Below are 20,234 nucleotides of genomic sequence, written 5' to 3' on the forward strand. Positions count from 1 at the left end.
GGGAGGTGGGCAGCATACACGTCGGGAAGGAGATGCAAAGCTCCGACGCGCTCCCGGATTTGTTTTGTTCTGTTTTTGGTTTTTTTTTTTTCTTAATTGCCTTTGCAAACGCCCCGCGGTCGGGGGGCGGCCCGGTCGGGGCTCTCCCCGCCGCTGGAGCCATCGGGACACCCCCCCCACCACCCCCCCCCCCAGCTCCTCCCAGAGCCGCCGCAGCCCCGCAGCCCCCCACCGCCGTTCCGAACAGCGCGCACAGCAGTCCACGGAGCTGCTGCCTGGGTGTTTGGCGGGGCGTCCGGGAGCACGGCAGAGCGGCACCCCCACGCTCTACGGCAGCAAACCGAGCGACACCGCAGCGTTTACCGTTCCTTGTGACACCCGCAAAGCCGCCCGTGCCAAGGGGGTCCCGTCCCGCAGATAAAGCGCAACAGCTGATGTGCGCGCTGCCCTGGCCGCCTGCCTGCCTAAAGGGACATGTGCCCGGCACAGCGGGTCACTGTTGGGTCTGCACGGCCCTCATGGACTGCAAACGCCATTCATGCCTACCAGATTAAATAACCCCTTCCAAGCTGGCAGTGCTGCGCTCCTGGCCCACAAAGTGCTATTTTCCTCGGGGGGAGAAAGTCTCATTCAAAGTGGCAGCCAGCTATCAGAGAGTTGGTTGTTGCATCCCGGCCTTGAGCACAGACAGATGGCCTTGAAAATCGGCGTCTGGTATCAGAGAAGATGACGTGCAGCAGCATTTATACTTAAATTAGCTAGTAAAGAGACTGTGGAAAACCTCGGAGCTGCATATGCAAAACTGTATAAGTCGTCAGCCGCACGTGGTTTTGTTAGCTACATACAATACACCAGTAGTTGCTACCAAAACCTCTTTTGTAAAGCCTAAAATATATTCCTGGACAATTCTGTTCTTAAAAGTGCCATTGGTTTTCCATGCAGCACTAAACTCTGCTTCCTGGAAACAAATAATGCAGCCCAGGTCCCTGCTGGTGACAGGGCAGCACATCACCTCTTAGGTTTCTGACAGTAAGACATAATACAATGTCCTAGAGCATCCATCTTCTAAAATATCAAGAACTTCAATTTTCAGACAAATTTGCAAATATCCCTGACACCCACCAGTGGCACGCAGGCTGGAAGTTGCCTTGCATACCATGTCAGTGCTAGGAAGTCTGCCGCACGTGCTTCATGTCTCATGGGCATCGCTCGCACCCAAACATGTTCCCGTTGCTTACGCATCTTCCTTGTTTGTGTATTAAACTAAATTAATAGTTTTCTTCCCTAACACCTTACCTTGTGATTTGTGCTGTGATTTCTGCAAATAACATTCCTGGGCACGACTGGATGGATGCGAAGCTGATTAAAAGGGGCATCCATTTTCCTGTTGTTTTCACTCTGAACCGAGCCAATATGTCAGAACAGGTTCCTTTTATGAAACCAGATGACAATAACAGAATAATCCTTTTCTTTGTCTGAATCCTAGACTTTGCCTAGACAATGAAATGGCAAGGTCTGTGGATACAATTACTATAGTTCAGTGGCAAACGGTGGTTTAAAGTAAGATGCCATGAATTGCCTGCAGTGCTGAGGGTCCTTGGCCACGCTCTCTCCAGCTGAGCCCAATGCAGCACACAGCTGCAGTTTTCCAGCCGAGAGTTTGGCACCTCTGCCAGCATCGAGGCAGGCTGGGCATTACAGCCTCTGCTCCCGAGACCATCCAATGGCTCATCTGGCGGGGAGAGTGTGTTCATGTTAAGGATCAGTAACTTCCACATTTCCTCAATCACCTGCAGCACCACCAGGGTTGTTCCAATTGTCTACAAGGCATGGTAGATCCCATGGATGGTCTTCAAAAGCCATGGTCTGCAGAACATTTGACCCAGGGCTTTAGGAGATCTGCAGAAAAGGGAAGTGAACCCACAGGTAGCCCTGCACCAAAGAGTGGCAGAAGGACCCTAAGCTTTTCAGAGCTACCAGCAGCATTTTTTCTACCTTCTTCCAGCCCAGGCCTGGCTGATAAAGCTGCAGTGGGGCTGCACGTTGCCCCACCCAAGGTGACTGCTCATGGACCTCACGTCCTGCTCTCAAAACTGTTCCCTGGGTAAAGGTCCTTCCTCCCAAAGCTGAATCCAACGTGCAACATGATTAAAGTTTCTACTGCCTGTATTACCTTGTACTGTATTATTTTTCCAAAATACAAAATGCACCTTATTCACCCTTCCTGACCTTCCAGACCCACATCTTTTGTTTGCATCTCTCACCTTTCACACAGGCCTGGAACTGGTGACTCAGCACAGGAATGTTTGGCCTTGAACAATCCTGCCCATAATAAAAACAACAGTGAAACCAGCCAAGCACAAATACCCTCTCTCAGATAGTCCCTTTCCCTGGTGTAACTCCAAAATCATTGGAGATGCAAGTTTTGCCCATAGTCCCAGGCAAGTGTGACTTTCCTAAGGAATTTGGAGCCTGCCTTTGTAAAAAATCGTTTGACAGCACATGCTAAATCACTGGCCAGGCTCCAAGATGATAACCTTGTCAATGCACAACTAGCAAACAAATAATAGATTGGGTGTGTATAAACGAAAGCAAGTCCTTGATGACTTGTATGATGAAATGGTGACCAAAGGATGGCTGCTCTCTGATCATCACCCAAGTAACAGGGACCAGGGCAGGTGGTTCTGAAGAAGTTTTCTAGGAAACGTGGGCACCCTGACCATCTTCAAAGTCAGCCAAGAGAGTTTATGGTTTCACCATTGAAACATCAAAAAGTACAGTCCTTCTTCTAAGCACTGGCTTGTGGTCTGCTTTCTGTAATAAAGACCGGTACAGCACTTTAGCTGCGCTCTCAGCTAAATGTACAGAGGTTTTTGCTTCTGTTCTCCTTGGAATTTGAAGAGATTTGAGAGAGGCAAAGAAAAATTCTGAAAAACACTATTAGCTGTTGGATTCATGTTGCAAATCATGAACAGCCCTCCTGGACTGCATACAGAAACTGGAAGGTTCATGAGTTGTTTAATGAGGTGTCAGTGGAAGACCTGCAAGAAGAGCCTGGAACAGCTTTGCAGTGCATGTGAGAAGACACGTACAAGTGTGGTTTTGCAGTTTCTGGGTAGGGAAGTGACTGGGATTACCTGCAGAGAAGTCCATCATGAGGAGAAGAAGATATTACATGTAATACTACAGGCATTAATTTCTAAAAAAACAACGCTTGGGTAATACCATATCAGAGAAGACCTGGTTTAAAGAGTTGTGGTGAGGTGATGGGTTAACTGAAGGCTACCTCCAGAAATTAACGAAGCAAGTCTGAGCTGGTGGGAAGGATCCTGAACGAATAAATACTGCCCTGTTACAGGGGAGACTGGCACAGCTGCAGCTGCAGCAACTTTGGGAGCTGGAAAATTACTGCTATCCCAGTGCTGCTTGCACAGGGAGAGTTTTTTCCTTTATGTTACTTTCTGAATCCTGAAAAGAGGTTTTCGTGTCCAAAACCAGGTTTTAATACCTGAAACACTTTCGGCTTCTAGCACAGCAGGCATAGCCAGTGCCAAGTACCCTTTGAAATCTCAGCCTTGACATGCTGCTTATGTTTGTGTCCTTTGCTGCAAACCTGACAGCGAGCAAGAGCGCTGTGCTCTCAGCAGAGATGGGAGTCAGGGTTCCCCTTTCCTGCGAGGACCAGGTACTCCTTCTTGCATGCGTGAGGTCGGCAAGTTTCCACAGCACATGCTGGGAAAGTGGATGCAGTGGTGCAAAGGGGGAATGCCCCTTGTTCAGCCCCTTAGCATCACAGAGTACAGAGCACCAATGAAGCAGAGGCTCCTCTGGATGTTTTCATGCTAGACAGCAACCAGAGAAGGATTTCTGGACTTCCAGATGAGATCCTGGGTGCCAGCTTTCCACTGAAGCCTTATTTGAAGTCCCAGCTCAGGTCTGGCCTTCACAAATGCCTCTCTCCTGGCGTTATTCAGTCGACCCTTCAAGCATCAACAGGACATGTTGCTGGAATTTAAGTAAGTTAAATCATACCAAATCTACTAAATATAGCTGCTCGAGTCATATTATATAGAGCAGTTACCATTAAGTAATATGTATTAAAAATGCAGATAAGCCTCCAAATAGCTGCAGAGAGCAAGACCACCTTGCTAAAATTGTGCTGAATATATTTTGTTTCTCTCTTGCTATGAAAGCTTGGAGGAAGCCAGGGAGGGTCCTGGAAATGCAAGCATTGCAGTGCTGGTAAACCTGGCAAAGTGGCTACCCTTGCATTTAAGCCTGTAAAACCTGGATACAGCAGCATGTCCATTTCAGAGGTTATTTCAAAACAAATGGAGGGGAGGGGAAATCTCAAGTACCACTCTGCCATGTTTCATTTGATGTCAAATTGGTTGTTTAGTTTTTGCCTGCAAGAGACTCCACCTCCTTTCAACATCCCCTTAAACCCTGTAGAGAATTTATCCCAGCACAGCTCCTGCCTTGCACTTAACAGTTACGCAGGCAAAGAAAACCAAATTACCTCAGTCCCGCTGCAGAAGACTGAGATACCTGATGCCTTGGAAAACCGCTCCCCTGAAAAAGAAGGATTTCCACTTGGATTAAGGTGTTTGCTGGCTTGATGTTCCATTTGTATTTTCTTGTCCCTAAAAATAATCTAAAGGAAGACATTGCCTGTCACTGACCTGGAAAACACCTCTTCCTCCCCTCCTTTTTTTTTTTCCTTTCTCTTTTTCTTTCTTTTTTAGAGGAAAAAGAAACTCAAGGGAGAGAGTTGTTCTTTAGTTTTTGCTCTTCAAGTGTAGGTTAAAATGCCAGGCAAGGAGGCGGCCCTCAGTATCGCTCATCTCCTCCTGGAACTGCATTGCATCACTTGGAAAACAGGATGAGAGGACATGAAGCATCTCATCCCGATGTCTTTTTAACGGCACTTAGTCATATGCAGGGGGATTCATAACACCAGCATCTACTGCAGGAAAATGAGCAGATGCCAGAAGATTTTATTTTACACTTAGCCGAAGAAAAAACCATGGGCATATTTTCCATTTCAAATGCTAGCAACATTTCACAGGCTGAATCTCTTAAGGACAGGAGCAATTGGACGGCGGTAACCCAGTTTACCCAGCCGGGATGGCGAATTGCTTTGTGGGCTATCACCTATTCCTTCATTGTTATCACGTCCATCATTGGCAACATCACCATCATCTGGATTATTCTTGCACACAGGAGAATGAGGACTGCTACCAATTACTTTATCGTTAATTTGGCTCTTTCGGATTTGCTGATGTCTGCTTTCAATACCATCTTCAATTTTATTTACGCTAGTCACAACGTCTGGTATTTTGGTGAAGAATTCTGCAGGTTTCAGAACTGGTTCCCCATCACTGCAATGTTTGTGAGCATTTACTCCATGACAGCTGTGGCTGCAGAAAGGTAAGAGGTGAATGGAGAAGATAAGGTCTAAAAAATCCACTGTAAGTTAAAAAAGGTTGTTGCAATACTTTGTGCAATTGGCCTCCACCTACTGTGTTGGGTGCCTTATCAGCAAAGTGGGAAGAGTGCCAGGCAAATAGACTGCAGGGTTAGATGCTAGTTATGGCATGAAAGGAAGGTTCTTTTGTTCTATCCCTGGTCTGAATCACACTCGAATCTGTAACGAGTGGAAGCGGCTGGTATTTTATTGTTCCCACATTACTGATCATAAAGTTTCCCAGTCATCCTGCAAACTCATTTGTTTTTTTAAACCATGAGAAGGACCCACCATTTGGATAGAGCAGGAGTGGTACGAATATGCTGTGGGATGCGGAAAGTATCAGCATCCACAACCCTGCTTGTGAGTCCAGCAAACCACCAGAAATAATGGGAAGTGGATCAGAAAGGGCAGAGTCTGCTCCAATAGTTCACAAGAATTACTTATTCCAAGAGACAGGAGAGTAATTACAGTGATTTTGTTTGACTTCTGAGCTAATTTGGTATTTTCATAATACTCTCTTCCATCTTTTACTTGAGCTTAAATTTGTGGAGTCTGAATGTGTTTACAGCTCATTGTTGAGTAGCGTGACATTGTTTTTCTTTTTACTAGAAAGTGGACAAAAGTCCATGGGAATTTCCTCTCTTAAAGACAGTGGTATGTAAAAAAAGTAGAGGAGCTTAAGCTCCCTTCTAGGCTCTCTGCGCTCCTTCCCTCCATTCTTCCCGTCTTCCCTCTGTTACTTCCACTCTCTGCCTGGTCCTGGGAACATCTGTATCTTTTCCATCCTATGTCCCTGCCACATCCCCATGGTGAAGGTCTTTCCTGGGGCAGCCAGACCTACCATCTAGAAATACCTGGCAGTCCCTCTGGAGCCATCTGAAAAGCATTAGCCTGTGAGTCATTGGGGTCGCTTCTGTAACTCCTACCCTTGCTTGCAGCACGGTTCACACCGGCACACCCAGCTCCAGGAAGCAATCGATAGACAAACCAAACCAGATAAACTAGCAGGAGAAAGAAGGCTTCGCCCCTTGCATGTGTAACGCCTGCTGAAACCTGCGTGGAGCCGGGACATGGCTCCGTAGCAGGGAGCCGGGACATGGCTCCGTAGCAGGGAGCCGGGACATGGCTCCGTAGCGGGCAGTGGCCCCTGTGGTCTCTGGAAGGATGGCTCATGGACACCGGGATGAGTGATGTGCTTATCAGCCCGCAGTTGTCCAGATGAAAGCGTGAAGCCATGGCAGCTGTTTTAGACTTGAATACCCTTCTGCTGTTCCTGGCTTTAAATCAAGGGTGGTTGGTAACTGCTATTTTACATGTGGTCTGCAAAAGTATATTATCTGGGGAAAAACAAACAAACAAAAAAATATCCATTTCAGCCTGTCCTCATATCTCCCTACTCTCCTCAGGGACTTTTGGTGAAAGTACCTATACACCCACATCTCTTTAGTTACATGGCATGGATCAGAAAGAAGACTTGGCATCTTGCTGCAAACCATATTTAGCTATTCTTTGCTTCGCCTTAAAATAGATCCTGACACTGTCTCCTGGAAACTCACAGCTTCCATTTATTGTTATGAGAACTTGTGTCCACTTGGGCTCCGTTGTTTAACTTTGATAAAACAATGTCTTTTGAAGTGGTTTATTATAAGGAAGGAGGCTAAGAAGTGACAGCTACGTAAGTCATCTTTGTCTGCCATAGAAAAGGCTCTGGCAATGTTGCTCGCCGTTAGGTTTCGGACCACTCTGTTCCCTGATTTCCCCAGGCACAGCTGTTCCCACTACACACTTTCCACAGCACTATGGGCAGAAATGTGCTCTATCGGCTCAAGTTTCTGAGTCCAGTTAGCAAAGTCACCCAGGCCCTCTTCAAAAATTGTACAAGAGTGTCCGAAATGCCGCTTGTTTTGTCTGCATGGGATGAGGACCAGAGGAAGGGTTCTGGGAGCACCTGTTCCAGCACCCTGGGCTGTCCCTGGGAGTGGAGCATGGATGGAGAGCACAGGGAGCATGAGCAGCAGGGGGGCAAAGCCAGCCCTGCCACACAGCAAGAGCAGCCAGAAGATCTCAGCAGATTTGGTAAATCTCCCAGCTTGCAGGAGCTTGCCTAAAAGCGCGGCTTGCCGTGGGGGTGCACGGCTGGCTGAGTGTGAAAGCCCCCCCCAGCAGCCCCGTCACACCTTCGCTTTCCGCAACGGGGGCTGCGGCGGCAGCACGCGGGGGGCATCGCTTACAGCCAGAACTCGCCCTTCACCCAGGGCCACAGACGGCCAGTGTGGGCGCATCTGCGGGCAAATACTCTGGAGAATATCCACCCACCACTTGATTCCTCCCTGACCAGATTCAAGCATTGTATAACACTGCCTACGAGCAGCTAAAGAAAAGCAAGGTGACATGAAAATTTTATAGCTAAATAAGGCTGTGCTGCCGCACGGCTCTTGCCCTGCCTGGCTGGCCAGCCCCCTCTGTCCTGCAGCGGCAGCCGGGCAGAACCCCTTCCCAACGGCCTGGCCAAAGACAGCACGGAGTCTGTCACATGTTTGCCATGAAAACTAAGAGGCAATTGGCATTTTCCACTCTATTTTGCCTTTTTAACAACCATAGCAAAGAGTACGGAAAGCATGACAAGAAATGCATAATTGATTACGTACTCATTATGATACCATGGGTTTCTACACAGGGAACTTAAAACCAAAGAGTGCTCTGGGCTTGCACGTAATCTAATAGTCAGATGTGCCGTGAGGGCTCTGAGCAGGTGTGGGACAAAAGGGTCAGCCTCTCCCTTCCACTGCAAGCACAAGTGCTCCAGCGTTTACAGGCAGAGGTGGACGGCACAAGAGTTTTCCACAGCTAAAAAATCAGTGGGGAAAAATTCAGGGCAAAGGATACTCAAGACACCACTCTGCTGTTGTCAGAGGAGTTTGGCGTGATTAGGGGGAAATAGAATGTTCAGAGGTTTTTTGGTAGAGGCATAATTCCAAACTAATGCAAACAGTTCACCACCTGAAATTTCAGACCAAGTATATAATGCATTTGAAAAAAGTAATTAAAGAGGAAAAAAAGAAAAATTCAAAGGGGAATACTTGCAAAGACCATATGCAGAAGGCCTAGATGTCTGCTTCCTCCTCACACCAGAAGCATCCATCCACATATTCTGCCCTAAAACTTGCAATTGCTCTCTTCAGAAAGGATTTAGCACCTTCTAATTATTTACAGCCTGGAACCTATCAAAATGTTGCTATAAATAAAGGCCGCTATACCATCCTGGTGAGTTTTTACACTCGCTGTGTTTGTTGTATAGTTTACCATTGCAACTGTAAAAGCATTACCTATTTTTCTCACAGGTATGTGGCAATAATTCATCCCTTCAAGCCCAGGCTCTCTGCTGGGAGCACCAGAGTCATCATAGGGATGATCTGGCTGGTGGCATTTGGGCTCGCCTTCCCGCAGTGCTTCTATGCTGAGATCATGACAGACAACGGAACAACGAAATGCATCGTCGTCTGGCCCGATGACGTTGGATCCAAACACCAGCTCACGTAAGAGAAACAAGAAAAACTCCTAATTTGTTCAGTAGGAAATTCATTTCACCTCCCAACTGTTGGCTACAGGTAGCACGGGCAGAGGGCAGGGGGAAGCACGGGTCGGGGCAGCCCACCTGAGCTCGGTTTAACCAGCTGTGGGGAAAGCTGGCAGGTGATCATGGCTCCAGGTGAGGAAGGGTGAGGTGCCATCTTCCCCTGCTTTGAAAACTGGTTCTAAGATCTAAAAACCTTAGATACAGGGCTCAGTGGATTGAAGAGAAACCAGCACAAAGTCTCTAAACAAGCAATAAATCCTGGTTCCAAAGATTCTGGATCTTCTCCATCCATCAGGCAGGAAGAAACTGGGTATCTGTAATGCTGAGAAGCCACATAATTAGCTAAAAATTATGGTGCTCTTTGTGGGGAAAGAATTAAAAAAAAAAAAAAGAAAAAAAAGAAGGGGAAAAAAAAAAAAAGAGGAGCATGTTTCAGACATCTTATGGTTTTATAGACTGACTTATCTGGGCACACATCTGCGCTCCTAAAAGCTTCTAACCCTCACAGCAATTTCCTCCTGCTTTAGAGTAAGATTGTTCAGACAGATGAAACAAGCCATACCCCACATTTACGGGATCTGCTGCGATTAATTATTATTCAAAGCACACGATACACAGAGCAGTTTGAGAAGTTTATCAAGCAAAACATATTTATATGAAGTAGTAACAGAAGAACTGTGGAAAAGGAACAAATCAATTAACAACACGGAAACAATTTTTCAAACTAAAACCAAGTGCTAAATTCCCTGCGTCTGTTCTTCACTGTGAACGCTTCTGCCCAGCTCCGTGTACCAGGAACATTTTTCCCTTCTCAGTCTTCATCTCTGGCAGACAGCTGGATGACTCCTACAGTTAGTTATTACCAAAGTAACTGGGTTTCACACTAATCCGTGCCAAGTTCCAGGAGCCTCATGTAAGTTTGGCCAAGCTGCCAAGCATACTCAGCCACTGGTGGTCAGTTGTCCCCAGAGTCACAGAAGAGCAAAGAGTAAAATTAGGCTTACATCGTGTTGGGTGATGCTCCTCCCAGGGCTCCTTGGTTGGTACCCCATGGCTCATGCTGGGAACACAGCGTGCCAGGCAGGCTCCTGGCAATGGAGAGGAAGGGATAGTAGATAAGCACTTACGTATAAGTCTGATGACTCTTTCATTCAGATAAAAAGCATGAGGTTTATTTCTCCCGCATCCACAGTTTAGGAAGGATTGAAACAGGTTTCTCATCATGCTGACAAAACCTCTGTGGGCTGGAAAGGCTGGTCCTGAACTCAGCAAATAACAGGGCAGGTTCTCTCTGGGATCCCCAGCTGAAAAGCAGCCGCAGCTCCCAAACACAACACATCATTCACCAGCTCACTCTCCCTGAATGGCCTGATTTGCAAGGTTCAGTAGTGCTCCTAGCAAGGAAGTTGGAAGCAGCGCTCCCCAGAAATCATCTGGAGTAATGGATCACCTGGGACAGATGGTGAATATGGAGAAAATGCATGGAGAAAAAGCCACATGCAGCCATTCATGTGCTAGTCCAAATACCAAGGAAAAGAAATACTAAGACACCCAAAGAAAAATAAAGAAAGGGAGAACCAGGTTCCCCTGTTGACTGTGGGTTCTCCAAATCCTTTATAGCTGAGTAAAACCAGCCTTCAAGATTTCTAGACTTCAGAACAAAGGAAAATCCTTTTCTGCAGGAAAATTGTGTATAATTACGATACAAACAAGTGGGGAAAACCCCCAAACCAACAATACACTACCATGACTACTAGAGCCTGAGAAATACTGGATATGAAGGGACTGAATTTATAGTTCAACCAAAATAAAGAACCTTAACCACAGAGGATTTTTTTTCCCGGTGACAGGTTAACTTTGCAGCAAAGTAGGAAAACTATAAGACTAGAAGTTTCTTTTTGCCATGTGCTCAGGCTTAGGCTCCTGTCCTCCCCTCCTCTTCCCAGGATGGGAACTGTAAAGGGGCTTTGCTGCGCTCCACACACAGTGTTAGACCTTCAAAAGAGGTACCGCTCTGAGGACAATTGGGAAAGCTGGAAAACAGGCAGGGACAAGCTTGCCACATTTCACAAATACAGTATTTTTCTATTTGCAGCCACCCCAAGGAGCCAACACCACTGAGCGCCCCGACATTCATTTCGACGGCGCCCTGCAGAGCAGTCGGTCACTGCAGAGCATTGTCATACTGAGAAAGACCATTTGCACCCAGCCTTTCATGGTTGCCAGCAGCGTGTGCCAGAGCCCTCCTGCCTTAATCCTCAGTTTTACACTGTTTATGTTAATTTGACAGCTGCTGTAAACGAGTGAGCAGGTTGTTCCCTCCCCATAAATGGTGGTTGCTTAAAATAATCATACTCCAGCACGAGGGAACCAGCAGAAGCTTGTGGGGTAACACGGAAAGTTAGGAAGGGGCAAGCTAAAATACAGCTTTCGGCTGGAGCAGTAATTGAGTAGCCGCTTGGTGATACGTAACTGTGTGTGCACAAATAAAACCAGCCAGCAACGCAAATGTAGCAATGACTGCCGCTCGCTTTCTCTGTGCTATAAACAGGCAATATTCCTTCCTCGCGATCTGCGGAGTCTTCCCTGCCAACTTTGTGCACCCTATTAGCAGCCAGCTACATTTTGCAGTCCCTGATCCAGTTTTCTTCACCGTAGCCCGATCAGGCTGTTGACACTATTGCATTTGTCAAGTTACTCTGTCGTTTTTGGAATATTCATTTTCCATATCTGTGATTTAAAGGTTTATATTTTTACAGCCACAAGTCTCAGATGTTTCTCTCTCCTGACTGCAGTGGGATAGCGCAGGTAGCTGCTGACTGTAACCCTCTGGTAAAAGACAAGTGGTATTTGTCTTGAAAGAGCAGTGAAACCAATCCAAGGACTAATCATCACAACACAAGAGAGAGGAGCTTTTGCTGTTTACAGAAGTCCCTGTAACAATGTTGTAGGCAAAATTTGAGCCAGACACACATATCCTAAAGACAGTTTCTGAAAGAGCCCTTCAAGAGACATACTGACTACAAAAACACGCTTCTTGTTCTTTTTCAGGTATCACATTGCAGTGATCGTGTTGATTTACTTACTGCCTTTGATGGTGATGTTTGTTGCATACAGCATTATAGGAATTACTCTGTGGAGCAGTGCGGTTCCAGGCAACCACCTTAATAGTGTCCGCTACGAACACCAACTTAATGCCAAAAAAAAGGTCAGAAGTGAAACTTAAAAATAATTACCCTCAGCTTACCAGCCAGGCTGGCTCCAATTCCAAAACGGAGCTTGCACTTAATACAAAATCTTGTGGGATTGGCCATGAAAAGTTGACAAAATACATCGGGACAGGGGTAAAGGGCATCACTTAGCAAGTATGAAAAAAACCATGGTGATCTACATGCACCAGCCAGCCTCCAGGGAAGAAAGGCTCACATTGGCAGGCAGCAGACCAGTTCCCAGTAGTCCTTAAGAGAATAAAGCCCAACTTCCAGTGAACCTGCACATCGCAGGATAAACCAGGGAAAACCTCTGGACAGGGGGGAGAGGTTTCGGTGAAACAGCAGTTCTTGCATTTCCCTACCACATCTCTCCAATGTAGCTGCCAGCAGTTCCTCTGCAGAAAGTGCACTTTGTGCACCAGGAAACACTCGCTTTAACTCTCTCTCTGCTCCCAGTTTCCATCATCAGGACTGGTTTCTTTGCCATAGCAGCCCAGGTCTACATATCATACAAGGTGCCTCTGGAGGGCAAACCAGACCCAAAATAAAAGCAGCACTTCCCATTTCCCCAGCAAGCTCAGGTGATCACCCAGAGACACAGGAATAACACACTGGTTTTGTTTTCCTAGTTCGTGAAGACCATGGTGGTAGTTGTGATTATTTTTGCTGTCTGCTGGCTGCCCTACCACATATACTTCATCCTCGGGAGCTTCAAGGAAGACATCTACCAGCAGAAGTACATTCAGCAGGTTTATCTCGCAGTCTTTCTTCTTGCCATGAGTTCAACAATGTACAACCCCATCATATACTGCTGCCTTAACCAAAGGTGAGTAGCGTGCACATGTGTGCACAGAGGAAACGCGAATCTCAGTCTGGGAAAGCATAAATCTCTGGAGGTGAGAACAACTGTGATTTTCAACCACAGTCCACAGGCTGTAGTAGACAATTTATACTCTGCTAATAATGTAAGATGAGCCACACTCTGCGAGTGAGATTTTAACTCAACCCTTTCAACCCTTAAGATTTTCTGCCTCGGAATAAAGCGCAGGCAGCAGGCTTATGACAAGCACAGCCACGTGTGCGCCCGTTTCCACACGCAAACTACCTTATTTCCAAGGAAGGAGGGAGGAAACTGTAATCCCTGCAACACATCTGCTGACCTAATGCTGGTCTGGCTTGGCCACCCGCTCCTCCCGGGCCACCACCCCCCAGCACAGCCCTGAGCCCCCCACGCAGGCACTGGGCTCACCTCCCTGGGGAGCAGAAGCAACCACGGGCGACCTGCCCAAAGTCCCGTCAGGGCGCGCAGCTGGGAGAGCACAGCCCTGCCATGCCAAGAGATGTCCCTCTTGCTCCGCACTGCGAACGGGCTCTGGGGAGCTGCTCTAGCTGCCCTGCGGATCTCCGTGCCAAATCCTGCCTGCGCATCCCGCTGGCAGACCTCTCCCTGACCCGCACCTCTCTTCAGCCTGCCTGGGTGCGCAGTGAGCTTTAAGGGTGATAAAAGGTTACGGGCACACCGCCGGTGCGGCTTCACCGGGCTCCACCAGCCAAACCTGACTCCGGCCACGACCATCTAGGAGCCTCGCAACTCCAGAACGTTTCAAACAGCATCCTGCTTGTAAGCTCGCAAAAAGAGGCAGTTTTGCAGCCTATTCTGCCAGTCTGCATTTAATGTGAAACACCCAAACACGTCAGCCTCCTCTCTCAGAAAGCAGGCGTCTTCCTCATTTAATTTTTCATGTTTTCTAAAAAAGCTTCCAGTGGGTAAACACACGTATTTCCCTCAGATGCTCTGCTTCTCACAAATGCTGTTACCAGCACAGTCAGCACCATCTACTGAGCACGTCAAACATCCTGCCATTTCAGTGATCTTATACATTTATTTAAAATACAAGGAAGTCTGATCATAAACTCCTATTGCACCGCCCTCCCTTGGTTTTATACATTTAGCTCGTCACCTCACTCACTCCTTGGATTTCAACAGAAACGTTTTATTTCCATGATCGTTCAGAGGTATAACCAAGTAGCACATTTGTTCTTTCTCTGCGCAATTAATTTTAATCATTTCTTTTCTTACAGGTTTCGTTCTGGCTTCAAATTGGCCTTCCGGTGGTGTCCGTGCATAAAAGCAACCGAAAAAGACAAACGTAAATTTATGTCCCCATCTCCTTACCAGACAACCCGCAGGAAGTCAAGAGCAACAAGCTTCAGCACAGAAACTCAATTGAATGAGAAAGAGAAGACATCACTTACTCTCACCCAGCTAACGCTTTGATTTTCTCCTCCCGGTTCTGGCTCTACCCTAATACACCATTTCAAGGCAGCAGATTTGTAGAAGCCTGAGGCATGTCTTGTTTTCTAGAGCAACTTTTTCCCACGGGACTTTTTCAGATGCCATCAGCATTGAAAGCAGTCTGCTGATAATACTTACATTCATTTAGGTCCAAATATCACCCAGCTATGGATGCAAGTTCAGCCCTCCCTTACACCAACAACTGCAACACAGAACAGAGAGGCAAAAAACCAGTGCAGCAGACCTGAGGCAGTGCTGGTTAGTAGAATACCAGTTACTCTTTTCTAGGTGGCGATCTGCTCTCTGTTCCACCAAGACACTTAAATCTGGAAAGAAGATTATGGAGCAGAAAGGCTGGGGTGCACACCTGGCCCAGTTTGGATGGACCCTTGGGGCTGCGTGGGCAGCTAAGTCCCATGGCTCAGCAGCCCCAAGGTGAACAAGACTGTGGAGCCAAGTTTGTTTACAACAAAGGCAAAGAGTAACACATCCAGACTGAAAAGCCTGCCCTGAAAATTTTCTGAATTCCAGGATTCTCATGCCTGCAATTTCACCAGCACCAGCTCTCATCAGTTAAAAGTGAGAAAGTTCCTCAAGATGTTGTCATTTCATGGATTTCTATAACCTTGTACCAAAATATGATGTCATTTGCCTATTAAACTGTGCTCAAGCGATTCCTTCAACTTCATATGGTTAATTGTGGTGCCAGATTTGGAGAGTGAGGCTCTCTGAAGTGTCAGTAGCCAGGTGTGGGATGGTCACTGGCTTGACTAGCGCTCATGGATCCAATCTGAATCCATCTCCTCTAACTCCTCTTAGTACTAACTGCAGTCTGACCCATTGCTGTCTTTTCCCAGATAGTCCCTTCATCTTCCCTTTCCAGCTTACCCCGTATTTACCATCACTGTTCTTCTCAGAGATGAAAATAAAGGCTGAAATATGTCATCTCCAAAGCCCAAGGCATTATGTGCAGGCATGCAAAACAGGAAAAGCTGAAATATAAACATTCTGTGAAAGTAATATAGTATTTAACACTGCTGTGCTAAGTAGCACCTCACCATCACCTTCATCTTTCATGACAGCTTTGTATATATCAAAGAGCCATACCTTAGCATAAAGCTTCTACAATGTCAACAAGATCGAATTATTACAAATATTCCCCTTCCCTCTGTGAAAGCAAAACTACAAAGTGTTGCCAGGCTTAAATTCTGCAGTAAATTCAGAGGAGAGGTTTGTGGCTTGAACCGAAAGACTGCTCAGGGATATGATTTTCCCCAGTCTGTTTTAATACAGGAACCAGCAGCTATTTCTTCTTTCTCCACTTAAACTTTGTCACCTCCCTGGCTGCTGTGGAGAACGGTTACTTTACACAGAGGCCCAACAACTTTGTCTTGTTAATGGGACAACAGAGCGCAGGGCTGTATGCCCTTCTTTAAAAGTTTATTATTTTAAATCGTTCTGGCAGGTAGTTTCTACTCTAGATGTTACCTGTCCAGCCTGCTCTTCCTGGGGCTGCGCGGCTGGGGTGCCTGCAGGGCAGAGGGAGAGCCGTAAGGGGCATTTACAGACAGCCACCACCAAGGCTTTTTTCTGAAGGGTTCCAAAACAATTTGGGAGGGATGCCCTGCAAGGCACACACCTCTGGGATCAGACTAGAAGGTGCAAAGACTTGCTCCAAGGAACTGAAGGACACCTATGCACAGAGTTCACTATTTCATATATATAAAAGCTGCACCTCTCCCGTGCCCAGCCAATGTGATTGTAAGGCCTTTAGACCCTTTAAACCCCGCAGCTTTCCAATGCAGATCTTTTTAGACCGAAGAGCCTGTCTTGAGCATCCCATCTTCCCATCACACTGTAACAGCCAGGCAGAGCCTATTTCAAATACCCTGAGTGTCACACGTGTGCTGGCAGCGTCTCCCCTGGGCGGTCCCTGACAGGCACCAACATTTTCTGACAGCTCAAGGCATCTCTCTCTCTCTTGCTTGGGTACAGAAAGCAGCGGCTGATTTCTTCAGTTTGCAAGTGAAACTCCCCATGCCCTGAAGGACTCACACTGCAGATCTTGAGAAGTTTGTCCGCTAGAAACAGCGACAGTTCAGAAAGCAGAGATGCTCTAAGCCCTTGTGAGATACTGGAAGAAAGGGCACGCCAAGGCAGGCTACATTATGTCCTGTGATACACAAGGTAAAAGGAACACCATGCTCCATAGTAAATACATGCAATTCTTCATATAAATATACACATGATTAAATACCACACAGCAGTGAAACACCTCTAGGTCAGCAATAAATCCCTCCTCTGCAGTTACTGGTGCTCTAAGCAGCAACAGAATCCCTGCAGTCAGTAAAGAAAAACATTTGAAGAATCTCATTTTTATGGCAAAGGAACGAACAAAAAGCACAGAACGGGGTTCAGAAGTTCAGAAACACTTTATTTTGCCTTCTGCTATTTTCTTAAGAAAACAAAACAAAACAAAGTCTGCTTGTTTTAAAACCCATTCAAAAGGCTTCTGAGAGAACCCCCAGAGGAGCAAGGAGCAGATGACATTACAACAGTGGTATGCAAATGGTCTTTTCCCCAGGAAATATAAGATTTTTGTGTTCATATTGCAGTAATTACAGCTTAACAATTAAGAGGACTATGATTTTATTCACCAAGCCTAAAAGCTTTAAGTAAGACATTCAGTCATTGCTTGGATAACATTGGAGACATTTCTTCGGACAGTTATAGCTTGTGATTCACTTGGAACAGTTTCCTAGGGGTAAGAAGTAATCTGAAAATGGAAATCCCACCAGGTCTCCCGTCAGAAAAGAACTGCTGTGTCTTATCGAGTACATCACCTATGGTCCACAGTAGGAAAAGTTGCACTGTTAGAAACACAAACTCACTCCCTATTTGTTAAGAGCTGGATCCAATAAACAAAACGACCTATGCCAGCACCTCCAAAATTCACAGTCACCCTGAGACCAAGTTTAACTTCCACTTCTCATTCATTTTCTATCCTGCACTGAGCCTAGCCCTCAGATGCTGAAGAGCTCCAAACCCAGGTCCCCAGGCACAGCTCACACCACCCCTACAGCACTGCCGATGGGCAGGCATAAGAATTGCAAATCTTCAAGCAATTAAAATGCAATGTGTCCCCTGTGCCCAAAAAGTTTCTCACCTTCTTCTACTTGGGGTCATAGCTGCACATCAAGGATGTCAGAGACTATTCAAGCTGTAACATAACATGGGTTATTGGAGAACTACAACTTTAATGCAAGCAAAAGGGCCTTTCGTACACAACTCCAACACAGGACTTGCAAACCAGTGGGGTGTGAGCACCTGATACTGTGATTCTGCAAACGTTAACCCTGTGCACACAGGGAGCTTACAGGCTCTGACATGCATCAGACTTCTGTGGGGAGACAGCGACTGTAACGTATCCATCACTGTGTATCTGGCAAAGCCTAATAGAATCACATCGGCTTTGGTGCAGTGGGCTGAGGTACTCCTGCACTGCAGATACCCCTGCATTAGACAGGGCATGAGATGCACCCAAACAAGCTACAGGCCCCCTAAGATTTGGGCGTTGTCAGCTCTGTGCCTCTGCTGAACTACGAGGCATGGGGACCTGGGTGAAATCCACCCTGTTTGAATCTGACCCCGAATGCCCGGGAATAAAAACACACACACAAAACGCAGGCACCACTGGGATTAGGTTGCAGCTCTCCCTACACAATAGCTCTTCCCAAAGCACTAAGCCACCAGTCAACAGAACCTCTTCCAGAAAGAACCACTAAACACCAGTTAACGCACATCAAAAAAGTTTAATATTTTCACAAGTATCACGTAACACTAGTATCGGAGCTACTAGTGTGCAAAGTAAAAAGACTCTCTACCTTTGCAAAACCAGTCAGGCATGCAATTTTTCAGGTAGACACACACTTAAAGCTGTAATGACTGTTTGTGACTCACGTTACTTTACAACATTCACTCACAGTGCACCATAATGCATATTGAAATGTTATTGATAGGTAGGGCAATCCAAATCTTAGGGAGTGGAACGAAGACAAAGAGGAACAGCCTGCAAATTTCCATCTACTTTCTACAGGAAAAGGCAGCAGGGAAAATCATGCAGACATCTCAAACTCATTTTTGGTAGAAGAGCGGGAATTAAGGACTATTGTGTGGTCTCCCTCTTTGCAGAAAGTAGCACGACTTGCAAATGTCATTCAACATTTGCTTTCCTAACTGCTTCTCAATTTAAGTAATGCAACTGGTATGCAAATATAATAATGGCATCGACTCGACAGAGGACAGGATACACCAAGTGTATATGATCTTCATTGTTGCTTTAGTCCTTGGAATAAGCTGAGTCCGATTTTGGCTTTGTGGTTTCGTTTAGTTTATGCACCCGGGTCCTCAAAGGCAAGATGAAAACCAAACCCTCCTATACCTTTCTGTTCACTAACTGTAGCTGAGTGTTTGTGTTTTGAGTGGCTGCTTAACAGTATTAAAGATTAAAGCTTTGTGTGGAAGCAAATACCCATTTAAGGCAAGAGACAGAAGTATACACACCCGAGTGACGCTGCCTAGCTGCAGATTCAGTAGAAGGGCAGCTGCAGCGCCCTGATCTACACTAACAAGATAGAAAATACTTTTTATAAGAACTCTTAAACAGAAGAATACAGCACAGCCCGTGTAGGGACCATAGATCTACTGATTTCCCAGGACTGGAGATTTGGATTACCCCAATCACCAATGACTTTGTTTTATTTTTTAGGGATTTCTTGCCAAAACGTGACAGATTTCGCCCAGTAACACAACACTATTCACAGAAGCGATGGGAAATACCAGTGGAACCAGATCTGTGGGACAAGGGCGTTTTACTATGACAAAACAAGCGTCAAAGAAGCAAGTCAGTCGCATTGTCAAGTCCCACTATAGAGTTACGTGCGTGCACAGTGCTGACACACCATAATGCTTTCACAACCTCTTTAGACGGAACAACAGCAGGTAGATATGCAGGAGGGAACTGTTGCTTCCCCTTCACTAAAAGCATCAACACCCAGGTCTGGTGGTCAGTGTGCTGGCGGTGTGCTTAACAGGGATGCTGCAAAGAACATATTTGGTACGATGCAACGGTAGCTCTCAACGCACATCACTTGGGGGCAATTTCATGTCAGACAACAACCAATTTTTGACAGCTGCAGAAATTATAGACTGATTTTTCCATGACCTACAGATGGGGAAGGTACCAACATGGTGAATAAGAAACATGCAGATTGGGGTCCAGAAAACAGGAGATATTATTAACAGCACACATTCTATCTTGTATCCTATTTTTTATGTCATTAGTTGTATTTTTTTTTTTCCCCGATAAAGCAGTGAGTTCTGGGTTTTTACCAGTTCTGACTATGCAGTCGCTGCTTTATGAGAAAGTGCTCACAAGACAGAATCGGGGCCAGGACTGTGGAGTTCAGTTCTGCTCGGCATCGCGAAGCCTGCATCCCACAGCTGTGATGAGCGCTGCCCCTTTCCCGCTGCCGTCCTCTGACAGCAGGAAGGTCACGTCGCAGTTGGGTGCCAGATCTTTGACTGTTTGGTGCATGATCCTTGAAAAGCTGCAAAAGGGAACAATGGCAGTGGGTGAGGGAGGTCCCGCAGCACCTGCAGAGTGCAGCACTGCCACGG

General features: G+C 46.4%; 2 protein-coding genes across 3 annotated transcripts in view; one reads left to right on the forward strand and one right to left on the reverse strand.

Annotated features, from left to right (window-relative positions):
* Positions 1-5,011: 5,011 nt before the first annotated feature.
* On the forward strand, positions 5,012-14,801 carry TACR2 (tachykinin receptor 2). The gene is made up of 5 exons (XM_040606844.1): positions 5,012-5,430; positions 8,812-9,006; positions 12,099-12,255; positions 12,889-13,085; positions 14,342-14,801. Exons 1-5 carry the CDS (start codon positions 5,027-5,029, stop codon positions 14,535-14,537), a joined length of 1,149 nt encoding a protein of 382 aa, XP_040462778.1. The 5' UTR covers positions 5,012-5,026; the 3' UTR covers positions 14,538-14,801.
* A 2,167-nt stretch (positions 14,802-16,968) lies between these two features.
* LOC121093474 (hexokinase-1) overlaps positions 16,969-20,234 on the reverse strand; it is a 49,812-nt gene continuing 46,546 nt past the window's right edge. For both annotated transcript variants that reach the window (XM_040605818.1, XM_040605819.1), the window contains one exon: positions 16,969-20,164. In XM_040605818.1, coding sequence (XP_040461752.1) covers positions 20,020-20,164 — 145 coding nt within the window. In that variant the 3' untranslated portion in view covers positions 16,969-20,019. The remainder of the gene's footprint in view (positions 20,165-20,234) is intronic.

Source organism: Falco naumanni, chromosome 9 (assembly GCF_017639655.2).
Source record: "Falco naumanni isolate bFalNau1 chromosome 9, bFalNau1.pat, whole genome shotgun sequence".
NCBI classification, from domain to species: domain Eukaryota; kingdom Metazoa; phylum Chordata; class Aves; order Falconiformes; family Falconidae; genus Falco; species Falco naumanni.

What these genes read in the sequence shown, in the direction of transcription:
- TACR2 (XM_040606844.1), top strand. Translation starts at nt 5,027, where the DNA reads ATGGGCATATTTTCCATTTCAAATGCTAGCAACATTTCACAGGCTGAA. An exon ending in ACAGCTGTGGCTGCAGAAAG is followed by an intron (nt 5,431 to 8,811) that starts GTAAGAGGTGAA and finishes TTTTTCTCACAG; the next exon opens with GTATGTGGCAATAATTCATC. An exon ending in GGATCCAAACACCAGCTCAC is followed by an intron (nt 9,007 to 12,098) that starts GTAAGAGAAACA and finishes GTTCTTTTTCAG; the next exon opens with GTATCACATTGCAGTGATCG.